General features: G+C 37.2%; 1 protein-coding gene across 1 annotated transcript in view; it reads left to right on the top strand.

Moving 5' to 3' along the window:
* Positions 1-15,030, top strand: part of cdh13 (cadherin 13, H-cadherin (heart)) — a 1,331,220-nt gene that overhangs the window by 1,278,955 nt on the left and 37,235 nt on the right. Inside the window, exon 12 of the mRNA XM_039763495.1 lies at positions 9,753-9,986. Coding sequence (XP_039619429.1) covers positions 9,753-9,986 — 234 coding nt within the window. The remainder of the gene's footprint in view (positions 1-9,752; positions 9,987-15,030) is intronic.

Genomic DNA, 15,030 nt, shown 5'->3' on the forward strand with positions numbered 1-15,030 from the left:
CCTGGAATCAGCATAGTTGCTCTCCTCTGGACCTTTTCTAGTGCTGCTATGTCCTTTTTGTAGCCTGGAGACCAAAACTGATTTCTATTGCACTATTATATTCTACTAGCCAACGCGCGGCGTACCATACGCCGCATAATCAGGCCGGTTTTTTAATGATTTTTAAACAGAGGGAGAAAATTAACATTTGAAAAATCGGTAATGTAATAAATCAGCAAGAAAAGCAACATTGTAGCAATGCACGGAATGAACCAACACACAATCGTCCGTGACTGAAAGCTGGCGGACCGCAATCGCGTCTTCTCTTGCCAGACGGAGGGATGGGGGAGCACGGCGCGGAGTGTGGAACGGGAGGAGAGGAGAAGGACGTCCATTCAGCTCCCTCCGTCATGCCAGTCTGCTAAATTCTCTTTCAGTATGTACTGCCCACTCATGTATGGAGGAATATTTCGGACAAAGTTAAATAAATAAATAAATAAATGCGCAAATAAATAAATAAATAAATAAATGTATCACGGAGTATGTTTTTGTTGCTTATTTATTTATTTAATTTTGTCCGTAACATTCCTCCAAACCATCATGAAATACGACTTGAAATAAAACTCTCACTCTCACTCGTCAAAGTTGAGAGGGTGGGCTCTACCACACCCTCTAGCTACTGATTGGTGATTCGATAGCAAAGAATTAATTAGAAAAATGCTTACTACTGCCGATGAAATGGATTTTGCCGAAGATATTACGTATATCAGAGAGAGAATTGAAGATGTATCGGAAGAAATTGCAATGTTGGAGGCCCTTTTAGACTCCGATATAGATGAAACTATTTTTGAAAATATTGAACAACGCTCCAGTTCAGGTGACGTAGTCCCCTGCTCTGGACGTCCATCTTTTGACATTCCAGCTGAGTCAATAGAAGACTTTTGACACGCCCCAGTGTGGCAGAAGTGTCGCAAGTTCCGGTTCCGGTGAGTGAACGCTGGCGCGACTTGCTGCCGCTACTCACGGTATCCTTTTATTTCTCTATTTTATTTATTTTTATATATATATATATATATATATATATATATATATATATATATATATATATATATATATATATATATATATATATATATATTAACAATCTTAATCCCTTTCATCTTATATCGACACTGTTGGCGATCTGGCGATTTTGCAAGTGTCTGAGTATTTTGGGTCTAGTTCATCTTGCCTGTTTGTTTTGGCTGTGGTTTCCCACGGATTCATTTACCTGGCTGCTTGGCTTACCGGTGTGTTTGTCTGTGATGGGGCCTGGCAGGATTTGCATACTGCTTGTGCGGGTTTGGATTTTTATGTCGTTGGTCTTTCGACCTGGTGCTGGACTTTACCAGTATACAGCTGACGAACTTCTTTGACTTCGTTTTCATCTGGCTGTTCCACCGCCGGCTGTGCTACTTCTCCACCCGGACACCGCTCCCCTCCTTCGCCGAAAGTACATCCACCGGGGCTCTCGCCGGAACTTTCACCATGACAACTCTAAACCAATACCATCCTTCTGGTCTACTTCTCGTCACTCTTCACGGATTTCTGACAGGGCTGTTAACCACAGCGTTTTAGCCAGCTTGACCGGGTCGGCTAACACTTCTGTTCAGTCTGACAGCACCGGTGTCAACTTCGGTCTGCTTAACATCCGCTCGCTTACAAGCAAGGGACATCTCGTCCAGGATCTCCTCACCGACCGTAAGTTTGACTTTTTGTTTTTGACTGAGACGTGGCAACAGCCCAATGACTTTTCGCAGCTCAACGACTCCACTCCCCCGGGGTTTGTTTACACCTGCCAACCTCGTGAGTCCGGCCGCGGTGGAGGTCTCGCGGTAATTTATCGTGAGAATTGGAAAGTCTCACCGTTATCTGTACCTGTCTTCAGTTCTTTTGAATCCGTTGTTTGTCAACTCTCAGGTCCTCTTCCAACTGTTATTGCTGTTATTTACCGCCCTCCAAAGTCTACTTCTGTTTTTATAAGTGATTTTACTGATCTGCTGTCCCACTTGGCTACTGTTTCTCCTAATATAATACTACTGGGAGACTTCAACATTTATATGGACAATAGTAATCATCCTCTTACCAAAGACTTTTCATCTTGCCTCGATAGCTTGGATTTTAAACAAAATGTAAACTTTCCCACTCATACTAAAGGTCATACTTTGGACCTAGTTTGTTGCTCTGGACTTACTCCTCTCAACTGCAAAGCTGATGAACTGTTATTCTCTGATCATTTTCTTCTTTCTTTCAATGTCAAAATGACCTTTTCTATAACCAAGATCCCTCGAACCATTTCTTTTCGAATATTAAGAAAATTAATCCTGATATCCTTTCTTCTGCTTTCTCTAGTCTTTTGCATTTTAATGACTTGTTCACCCAAGAGGATTTGGTTACCTATTAAAACAATAGTCTCAATAGTATTTTAAATTCTGTTGCTCCACTAAAAACCAAATCTGTATTATTCTCTCTGTCAGCACCTTGGTTTACATCTAAACTCAGGCTTCTGAAAGCAAAAGGTTGACGGCTTGAACGTCTCTATAAGAAAACTGGTCTTACTATCCATAAGGAAATGTTTAATAATCATGCTTTGTATTATAAGGAGTGTATTAACCAAACTAAATCTGCATATTACTCTACCATTATTCGTTTAAATGAGGATTCTCCCAAGTTACTGTTTTCACTGTTCAATTCTTCTTTCAGGTCACCAGATTTTTTACCTGCCCACCTCTACTCATCTTCCTTTTGTGATTCTCTAATGTTATTCTTCATTGAGAAAATTCACAAAATACACCAAGATCTGCCCTCTGATGTCTCTTGTAGTTTTCCCTTTGTAATCACACTGTTTTTCTACTTTCCAACTTCCCTCTGTCACTGATATCTCAGATCTCATTTGTAAGTCAAAACCTTCTACTTGTCAGCTCGACCCCATTCCTACAGTTCTGGTTAAAGCTTGTTTACCCTCCTTGCTTCCCCTCATATCAGCTATCATTTATTCTTCACTTACCACTGGAACTGTTCCTACTTCTTTCAAAGTTGCTGCCATCACCCCAATATTGAAAAAAATTTACCATTCATTTAAAAAATTCTCGAAAAGATAGTTGCTGCACAGATCCACTCATATTTAACTAATAATAATCTGTATGAACGGTTCCAGTCTGGCTTTCGCCCCTTTCATAGCACTGAAACAGCACTTATAAAAATAACCAATGATCTCCTTATGGCAGCTGACTCCGGTTTACTTTCCATTCTTATTCTTTTGGATCTAAGTGCAGCTTTTGACACTATTTCTCACCCCATTCTACTTAGTAGGTTAGTCTCAATCGGTCTCTCTCATACTCCTCTAGCCTGGTTCAAATCATACTTGTCTGATCGTACTCAGTTTATTCGATTGAAATCATTCACTTCTCAGTCCTTTCCTCTGGTCACTGGCGTCCCCCAGGGATCTGTCCTGGGGCCCCTTCTTTTCATTATCTACCTTCTCCCGCTTGGATATATTTTTCGTAAATATAATATTCAGTTTCACTGTTATGCTGATGACACCCAGCTTTATCTGTCCACCAAACCTGATTCTGCTCTCCCCCCATCCTCCCTCACTCTCTGTTTAGTTGAACTAAATACATGGTTCTCTTTTAACTTTCTGAAACTCAACAGCAATAAATCAGAGCTTCTCCTGGTAGGCTCTAAATCAACATTAACCAGAACTAATAGTTTTTCTATTGCTATCAATAACTTGCCGGTCTCTGTTTCCCCATGTGTGAAAAGTTTGGGTGTCATCCTTGACAGTACTCTGTCTTTTAATTCACACATCAATAATGTCACTCGGTCTGCTTATTTCCTGTTGCGTAACATTAATCATCTCCGTTCCTTTCTTACTCCACAGGCCACTGCCATTCTTGTTCACAGCCTTGTTACTTCTCGGCTTGATTATTGTAATTCACTTCTTTTTGGTCTTTCTCAAAATCAATTCATAAGCTTCAACGTGTTCAGAACTCTGCTGCCCGTATTATCACCAGGACCCCTTCTATTCACCACATCACCCCTGTTCTCCAGAAGCTCCATTGGCTTCCGGTCAAATATCGCATTAATTTTAAAATACTTCTGTATACATTTAAGGCTATTCATCATCTCTCTCCTCCATATCTCTCTGATTTGGTACAGATCATCATCCCATCTCGGTGTCTCAGATCCTCTTCTTCTCTTTCTCTCTCTGTCCCTGTCCCCCGTCTTGCCACTATGGGGAGCAGGGCTTTCAGTTGCTCTGCTCCTCGACTTTGGAATTTCCTACCTCCTGAAATAAGAAACATCACCTTTCTCTCTTTTTAAGTCTAGACTAAAAACTCACCTATTCAAAATAGCTTATCCCACATAACTTTCTCCATTTTCCTATCTTGGAACTGTTTTATGTTTTATGTTTTATGATCTTGTAAATTACCTGCTCTTTTGCCTGCTTTTTATTTTCTTACTTTTATTATTATTTTTACTGTGTACGGTGTCCTTGAGTGTTCTGAAAGGCGCTTTCAAATAAAATGTATTATATATTATTATTATTATTATTACTTTCTGCTATGCGGTTTAAAAGTACAACCGATTACAGATCTATATGGTGTATCGAAGAAGACAATCACAAGGCGAATGAGCCAGTTTGATATACGGCTGTATTAGTTTAGGTACTTTGACATGGAATTTGACCCTTGTTTTACGAGTATAAAGTCAGGTGCATATTCGCAGCTACTTTTTCAAACAACTTTACAACTCAGATCAGTGGCAAACATTGTAACAACATTGCAATTTCTTCCGATAAATCTTCAATTCTCTCTCTGAAATACATAATATCTTCAGTAGAATCCATTTCATCGGCAGTAGTAAGCATTTTTCTAATTAATTCTTGTGCTATCGATTCACCAATCAATAACTATAGGGTGTGTTACAGCCCACCCTCTCAACTTTGACGAGTGAAAGTGACAGTTTTATTTCAAGTCATATTTCATGATGGTTTGGAGGAATGTTATGGACAAAATTAAATAAACAAGCAACAAAAAACATATTTTGTGACACATTTATTTATTTATGCTCTCATTTCATGACATATTTATTTATTTAGGCACTCATTTCATGACACATTTATTTATTTATGCTCACATTTCACTGTACTTTTATTTATTTGCTCATTTATTTATTTAATTTTGTCCGAAATATTCCTCCATATGCGCCGGGTAGACACACGCTCAATCTCATGCATAATTATTTATTGAATGCTAAACACTTCTGGAAAGACACTTTTGTCTAAAACGGGTTGGTGTGAGAATACAACAGTAAGTGAATAAAAAGATGGAACTCCGGAGAGAGCAAAATACAACACAATAGTGAACCTGCGGCATAACAAACGCCGCATAATTATTTATTGATGGTTGAACACTTCTGGAAAGACACAATTGTCTAAAAAGGGAGGGTTTGAGGATACAACAGAAAGTGAATGAAAAGATGGAACTCTGGAGAGAGCAACATACAATTGTCCGTGAGTGAAGAAGACACATATTTGTCTCGGATGCGAATTGCTGTATGAAACGTGTTTAACAGTTTGCTATGGTGCACGCGGTCGTGCGTTGTAACCGAAAACTCGGTTTTTAAAGACTGCTTACTTCATTGTGTTTTAACCTCAGTTGTAAAGGATTGTTTTAAGGATCCCATGGGATACCCCTCGCAAACTGTTTTACACGCTGCATATGGCGACTCACCTCCGCGAGAAACATGCCTCTATGAGTAATCAAGGTGGCTCGGAGGAACGTGAGGCCTCTACGACAGACGAATATAAATGACGCCGTTCTTTCTGTGTCGTCGCGCCTGAGTTGGTGGGCGTGGCTCTGCGAGTTGTCGTCGTGTCCAATGGTCTTGGAGTTGGTGGCCGTGGCTCCTCCCTGCGTGCGCCATAGGCGTCTTACTTGTCAGCGGCTTAGTGAATCCATGCCCCTTCTGGCGTGCTTTCCATGGTTGTCTTGCCTTTCCATGGGTGTCTTGCCTTAGTGAATTATATATAGAGATAGATTGAGGATTACTTGTGTTCTGTTCTGTGTATTGTATTGTATTTACCCCCTTTTTTGACACCCACACAACCTGGAAAGTGATCTCTCTTTGAACTGCTTTTCCCAAGGTTTCTTTCATTTTTTTCCCTACAAGGGTTCTTGGGAGTTTTTTCCTTGTCTTCTTAGAAAGTCAAGGCTGGGGGTTTGTTAAAGCCCATTGCTGCACTTCTTGTGTGATTTTGGGCTATATAAAATAAACTGCATTGTATTGCATTGTTGGTTGTGATTGTAGCTTTGTTATATGTACAGCATTTTGTTTCAGTTTAGGCTGTTTTAATTGGGCTTTATAATTAAAGTTTGACCTCTTGTGTGCTGTCATTCCGATAATGTGAATTTCGTGTGTAATTACAACAGGCATACACTGACATATACTATAGTTAAAGTCAGATTGATGCGCATATTTTGCATTGAAGTACATTTTAAATTTGGAAATAGATGTTTTTTAGTCAGTTTTGTCTTTTTAAGGAGGTTATATACAATTAGAAAATTACAACTGCATTGAATCCCAATGAAATTATTGTTCCTGCCCAGTTATAAATAAATGCAAAAATGTAACTTTTCTTAACCTTTACATTCTCTGACTGGAAATACTCCCTCCCCCAAATGTGGAAGTGCTTGATCAAGTACCGTAACTACCTAAACCACATCAACTGGCTCAGTTCAGATAATCAGGGGCTGGTTGTTCTCCAAGGTTTCCTCATTTTGCTAATCTCTGCCACTTTAACAAATAATGATCTCAGCAGCCCTGCAAACTATCCTAATTTAGACTGCATGTACCCCTAATCTCATTCTTTTCACCTATTACTCATACAGTAGCTCATGACCCCAAGCATTGTAGACTGTCCACTGTATTGATAACTTACAGTAGCTGCTGTTTCATCACCATGGTCAGCAGATATACTACTACTGTTACTATTTTGTTGGTCATACTTACAGTAGCTTCAACCTGCACTTGTGAAATACCAAATAGTATTGCTTTGGCACTGCTCTTACTTTGTGTACATTATTTTTCCAGTGACTCACATCAGTCCTTCAACTCCCTGGTGCCCTCCAAGTCACCCTTATTTATCAGCCTTCTGTTGCCACATGGTCGAGGATTGGGGTACAGCAAGAGAACTGTCAAATAGGCTTCTTCCTTGGCCTGTCTTGCACAGCTGCTACTAGATAATTACAATCTGTTGTGTTTAAATAGAAAATGAATAAGGAATCTTCTGTTTAATTATGGAGTTTCAGTCATGCCATCCTCTCCAGATCCTTTTACTGTAACTTTGTGATTCCAAAACTTTATATTCTGATAGATTTAAGTTGTTTATTTGTTTTTGTTTTTTTTTTAACTTATGAATGTAAGTGATGAAATTGGATCCTATTTCTGATTATTTATTTCAATTGTGCTTTTCTGTCGCCCGTCAAAGATTTAAAAGAAAGCTACGACTTACTGTCATGAGACACCTTACAACTAGACAGACATGACAAGTTCTATTGGCAGCAGGGTTTAAAAAAGGCTGCCCAATTATTCCTAATTGGACTGTTGAAATAAAATCTGGAAATTAAGCTTTCTATAAATGGACAGCAAAATGATGCAGATCTTTGTTTCTTTGGGAAACATCTGTAAAGCCCAGATATAAAAACAAAGTGTCAAGATTTGTCAAAATTTGTCAGAATGCATACATTCTATTATACAGTCAAACCTCTTGATGAAAGAAATAGTTCATTTAAAAAGTGACAGTTTTTTTTAATGAATTCTGCAGAAAACGGAGAAACATTTATAAGGTCCTTCGAAAATAACACTTAATATAGTGTATGCTTTCTAAAATGTTAACATAATTCCAAGAGACATGTTTACTAAATCCAAGTTTTATACTGGAGCTGTCACTTTGTGAAAGACTTTGTAGTGCACTCCGAATTGGATTAATGGCTTAAAGCTACACTGTTAAAAATACTCTGTAACACTGAGATATACTGTTAAATATCCATGATACTGTATACAGTGTATAAACCCATATTTGTCATGCGTTTACATGATTCCGTCAAGAGGAAATTGGTACAGAAAAGAGTCACACCAAATGGATACTGAAGTAATTTGCATTTACAATGCTGAGATCACTCCATCCTGCTAAGAGTGAAAATAAGCATCAGCAGCACGTTGATGTGGCCAGCCAACACTGTGGTTCATGATGAAATTTGCAAAACAGAAATTATGTGCAGTCTTAAGTTTCATACAAAAGCTCAACGACATGAAATGGAAAAATAAAAGCAGTCAGAAGTGGGGCAGCATTTTATAGTTTTTTTTTTGTATCGTAATCCTTAAGGGAGACAAATTTCACAGGACACTAACACAATTTCATGAATCTTAAATTGCTCAGAATAGCTGCAGTGATTTAAATATAATTTTTCAATTCAGTGACTCTGGCAACTTCCTTATGGTTATCAGAAATGGAAAGTTCAAAGATACATCTTTCAGTATGTAAATTGAAACATTTTGAAATATTAAAAATTTTGTGATGCAGATAATCTAAAGAAGAACAAAATTATCCTAAGACAAGCTGAGTTATGTCTTCTTGTTGTCAACATTGATTTCTGAAGAGATTATAGATTTTTTCAATAATTATGAGGAAATGTTTGAGAAAGATAAAATTCTCTATCTACAAAATAGGGAAAAGTGGTTCATCAACAGTAATATTTTGAGATAATATTTTATTTTAGTGATATCTGTCAGTATTTTTTCTTATTTATTCTTTAATAAAATCAATTTGGAATATGACAATTGGCAATAGGAAGGTTATAAAATACCAAGTCAGATGATATCAGATACTTTTTGAATTGAATATCAGCACTCTTGAATAGTTATATATTTACAACTTTTATTTTTATTTATACAGTATGACTAGATCTGTTACTGCTCATCCTGTTTTGGTTGGTAGAGTTTTTGGCACTGATAATGACTATATAGTTATGGTATTTTCAGAAAATCTCTTGTACAGTAAATTGATATACCACAGAACCCCAAAAACATGGTCTTTCACAGGCAAATGTGATTAGTCTATTGATAGCTTCAAACCAATTTATGTATGTGATAATAATGACAGAATGTTGTCCTCAGAAATTTGGCTGTTTCATACAAATTATAACCCTGAAATTGCCTCAAGATTCATGATACATGGGCTATTTGACCCTCAGTAAGGCACAAGAAATGTAAAAAGAACTTTCTCAAACAATTGTCGGATAACAATTTTGTAAATGTCAATAGCTTTTTGCACATATAATAGCTACAATGAACACGAGCATTCATTTTTAACAGTGAAAGGTATGTGGAACACGGGATGTCATTCTCCATTTTGAAATGCTGAAGAACAAATCTTCTTTCTGGATTTTCTGTGTGCTCTTAAACTTGTTTCCTTTGAATGTACTTTTCAAGTAAAGTTTTTGTCTGAATTTGTTACCATATAAAAAATTAATTCTTTGATAATTAGGTAAGCACTATTTCTCCCTAGGAAACTCGACACTGTAATGAGTGGTCATTTTTGATTTCCCTCACTCTTAACTTTTTCAGCTTGGTTTACTTGATGCTATTCATTGGTCATCGTCAAGCACTGTTAAAAGATTTAATTGTCTTTTGCCCTTTGTTACAAACATGTCTCTTTTATTCTGCAGGCAACCCCATTGCAACTGGTACTGGAACACTGGTCATTAATCTGGAAGATGAGAATGACAATGCGCCATACGTCCATCCTACAACAGCAAAGGTCTGCGAGGACTCAAAAGACCTTAATGTTGTAATTTTAGAAGGCAAAGACAATGACATCAGCCCCAACACAGATCCATTCAAAATTGAGCTAGGCAAGCAAGTCGGAATTGAAAAGACATGGAAAATCACCAGAGTTAATAGTAAGTTCACAGGTTGTGCAGAATAATTTGTTCAACTTAGACAATATGTGAATACTAGACAGAAAATAAAGGGGTGCTATATACAGTACATTCTTAAATTGTATAAAAATCTTAAATATGTGTATGATTGACTGATCTATAGATCTGTATCTGTATAAGGCTAAAGTTATGTTAGTGATATAAAATTATCAGAAAAAACACTTCCTTGGTTAAGACTGACTGCGCATATACAGAATTTGTAACACTAGAATAACAAGAATGCACAAGGTGGACAACAACAGAAGCCTAAATCATGGCAAAACTTCAAACGCATTGTTGGATGAAGGTCCATGTTAAGGACATGAGATAAGCAAAATAGTATAATTACGTCTAAGAAAAACGGCAAAAACCTGATCTGACCGTACTGAGGCAAATGTCATGCCAAAAATAAATATATTTGCCTGACAAAAATTTCAATAGACAGTGCAGTGTGTAAGAAAGGCATCTGAGTGTGTTGTAATTAAAATAACCCTGACTAAAAGGCACAATATTTAGGAAAACAAAAACACAAGAACAGCTTAAAACAGCTTTAGCAGTCACTGCACAACCAAGCAGTACAAGCAACAAAAAGCATGCAGCTCAAGTAATGTGTCAAATGGGGAGAAGTAATTCTTATACAGCAAGTCAGGCTGAAAAAATAAACACATTTGATGTAGCTGGCGTTAACCACAATAATCAGGGAGGTGGTTTACAAAAGGCAAAAAGAGCTTAAAATGCAGAAAGCTTAATAATTTTGCAAGAGTGTGCATGTCATTGAGGTATTGATAAACTTTCCATTAATAGTTTTTTGATGCAAGACCAAAGCTTTATCAGAGTAGGAACAAAGAGAAATGTGATTAAGTTCAAACTAGATATGGCTGCTCAAGTAGAAATAATTATAAATACATAAACAATAGCATGTAGAGTGAAGGTATATCACAACCAGCATGTATCTTACTATGATGTTAGTTACAGGAGAGATTAAGGGTATGCACATGCTAAAATGTAAATAAGAAAAGGGAATGTTTATGGACTAATGTGTTGTAGGTATTAATTCACCCCTGCAGAGCTTGAAAGAATGTTTAAACTTGGGCCTCGTTTGACTATTGTAATGTGTGCGCCAAAGTCAATCTAGAAAGACTGCTACTTTTTTCATAATGAGTGCATTTTCACTCTAATATAAAGCCCTTGGTCTACTCATTAACACTTGTAATCCTACTGCTTTGAAATTTTGTTAAAGATCTTCGGAGCACAGGGAAGTCAGGCATCATCATTACCTTTTGCGGAATTATAGGATTAGACTGATATGGTAGATGTGGTGGGGACACCTCACAGAGTTAAACTAAGAGCATGACTCAGTGTAACTTATACAAAGCTATTGAACACCAACATTAGATTTTATTTCATGACAACACACCCAATAAATTGTCTTACTGAGTGTAGGATGCAAATTACCAGACTAGACTAAAGGAACCCTTCTGCTATTTTTTCAAAGATAAGCTCAACACAATTTAATGATCACAGCTACTGTACCACAAACTCGAACACTATCAAGTAAAGAAGTCTCTGGCTGTATGGTAAAACACAAGATATACTGTAAATGCAAAGCAGAACACAGAAACTACTCAAGTTTTCCATATTTACAGCAGTATTGGCAGATAGCTGACTTGGAATAAGGATCTATTGTTTTCTTTCTTTTTAAAAGTAATATCCATCCATCTATATCCTAACTACAGGGTCACGGGGGTCAGCTGGAGCCAATCCCAGCCAGCACAGGGTATAAGACAGGAAACAAACCCTGACCAGGGCGCCAGCCCACCGCAGGGCGCACACACACTAGGGACATTTCAGAATCATCAATGCACCTAACCTACATGTCTTTGGACTGTGGGAGGAAACCAGAGTACCCAGAGGAAACTCACACAGACACAGGGAGAAAATGCAAACTCCACGCAGGGAGGACCCAGGAAGCGAACCCAGGTCTCCTAACTGCGAGGCAGCAGCACTTCCCAATGCGCCACCATAAAAGTAATATGTTTGTGCAAATGCCATACTACGTAATTACAGGATGAAGGGATCTTTTCCAGGTTTCCAAAATCAAACGGGTGCTGAATTGGAAAGGTGGGATCCAGTATGAGTCAAACGCATAGCAAAAGAAATTCCACAGTCCAATAAAGATTGTTTTTAAAAAGTTTAGTAAATATTTTAAAAAGTAAAAAAATCAGAAAAATTTAGTAAAAAGTTATTACGCAATCTTAGTTTCTCTTGTTAGACTTAAATTAAATTGAATACGTCCTGTATGTTTTGAAACTTTACCTTCAATGACTTGCCAAGTGTAAGACAGATCATAGACTGAACTAACCTCTAGTCAACTATAATTTTCTGTTAGCTTGTAAGGGTAATAATTGAGCTTTCAATTAACTACTCACTTATATATAGGCACCCATTTTACCATAACTAGGAAAATACTTATATTTTAAATTTATATTCATTCAAAATTCTGCTGCATGAGTGCAGACTAAGGGCTTGTTTATACTTAACACTCAGAATGCAAACAAGCACACATCATGGCTGCCACGCATTCCCAGTGTTCATTTGACGCGTCTTCTGAGCACGTTCTCAGAAATTAACGTCGGAATGTGACATCAGAATATCAGTTTTCTATCAACATATGACAGAAATCCGCTTTGAGGATCCTCTGGGATCGATGTGCGTGCTCCAATTTTTGATGAATGGTTAGATGTGGTAAAGCAAAATGCTGATGTACATTCGTTGTGCTCTTATATTCAAGAGTTGCATATTCCCTAACGTAATGACACAATACATTTTAAAAGTCTCACATACCATCTTCTGTGCTGTCTTTTTTTTTTGGCACTTTCACAACAGCATATTTGAGCCACACAGAAAGAATTAAGGACATGCTGAAAAGGTATATTTTGTGAATAAAGTGGATATTTCGGCTTTAGTCTCGAAATGTCCACTTTAACCTTGTAGTTTACTTTATCATTAAAGTAGACCATAAATGTCATCTTAAAACTAACCCAGTTGTTAATCGCTACGTGCTTCTGAGGCTTTCTCCTGTATTGACAGCAGCGGCAAGCAGCAATCGCCACACAGAACACGTTAAATTTGTGATATTTCAGCTTTCTGCACATTTACAATCCTTAGATTTATACTTGATATCACTTTCATGATGAAATGCATTAAACTATGTATGTTACTTTTTACAGATAAATCATTAAAGTTGTTTAAATAATGAATACTATTATTAATTAGACAAATGTGGGCTGCATGGTGGCAGTGCGGTAGCATGGTTTCCACAGTGTGGTCCGTTTTCCTTCGAAAGACATGAAGGTTTGAGGATTTGGTGATGCTAAAATGGCACTAGTGTGTGTGTGTCCAGGGATTGTTTCTGTCTAGCGCCTAATGCTTGCTAGAATGGGCACATCCCCGGATTGATGGATGGAATCATTAAACATCCCTTACAGAGATATTGTGTCAAGGTGTCCTCAGAATTTATTGGATGTCTCAGGCAATTCACAACACAGCAAAGATGAAGGTTTTTTCACCATGATGTTATCTCGCACTGCATCTGGTGGAATCTTCCAGATTTACGTAAAGTTTGCGTGCAAGTATAAACAGTACAATTGCATAGCAGTAGCGTCTGCTGGAGCATGCATTGCATGAAGTAATCTGGCCTAAGACAAAAAGGAGAGCACACATTACACCTATCTTATAGTCCTTATATTGGTTTATGTTAGTCTTCGTACTGATTTTAAAATTATTTTTAGTTTATAAGGCACTACATGACCTTGCACCAGGTTATTTTTCAGAAATGCTTTGGTTTTTAAACCAGGAAGACCCCTCAGATGCTCAGTTCCTCTCCCCTTTGCCGTTCCATAAAGTATAACAAAAATATTTAAATGCTTCTTTTAGCTTTTAGGCTCCAAGCTGCTGGAACAGCCTACCTCAGGATGTGAGAGAAGCTGAAAATTGCCAGGTCCTTCTTACCCTAAGTGTACAATAGCTATTCCCTGCATAGGGGAGAGGGGATTTGAACCATTTCATGACGTGCGAAGAAATAAAAGGAATATTGTTTAAGACATTCCAGGGAGACCAGAGTTTGAATGAAATTTGTAAAATTCTCTTGTAGTGTTATTCATATTACAAAGAAATGCATTGTGATTTCTACTCATTGTTGTCTTTTGAGCTACAAAAGAATATGCAGGTGATATTATGAAACCCATTCAAAAGCTGTTTCAATCCTACTAAAATGCTTTGCTAAATTTATTTAATAATATACAGTATATTAATTTTTTTCTAAATAATGGAATAAAAGATATTTATCTATACAAAGTGAACAGTATTCATTCTCTGAAATGGAAGCAAATTATCCAAGGAAAAAAATATACTTTCATTGTTAACTTACACTACATTTACATGTGCACTTATTTTCTATAACTTGTTAGTGCTTTCATTCTGTCACACCAGACCTTCACTCATTTTTTTTTTCTTTTAATATATTTTTTGAAACAGAAACTTGTATAATGGACACATATTTACAAATAAGATCATCTGGTCTTCTAACAGCATGTGTGCAGCTCATTGTTTATTGTCTGCTGGTTAAAGAAAAAGTGGAAGTTTTGAATGTTAAAAAGCAAGATATGTAAAATTAAGAAGGAATTAATATGTTCTGTTAGCAGCAGTATGTGTTTGCTAATTCGGAAAATTGTTTGTCTAATGCCACTTAACATCCTTCTTGCTCTAAACCCATGCTGACTGTACTGTAATGTGCCTGTGCCACATCTTCCTACCATACTGAAACCATTTCTGTTGTTTTGCATTAACCACTAATTATAGTAGCTGGTCTGCAAATGTTTGTGCCACCATGCTTTTTATGTAAGCATGTCTATGCAGATACACAATACTGCCAGCCCCTGTCGTAATTGTACTCATGTTGGTCAGGGCTGTATACTGCTCTTTTCTGATGTTTACTGTTATCATTTTACGTCATTTTAATGCAATG

This window comes from Polypterus senegalus, chromosome 9, assembly GCF_016835505.1.
Source record: "Polypterus senegalus isolate Bchr_013 chromosome 9, ASM1683550v1, whole genome shotgun sequence".
Taxonomy (NCBI): Eukaryota; Metazoa; Chordata; class Cladistia; order Polypteriformes; family Polypteridae; genus Polypterus; species Polypterus senegalus.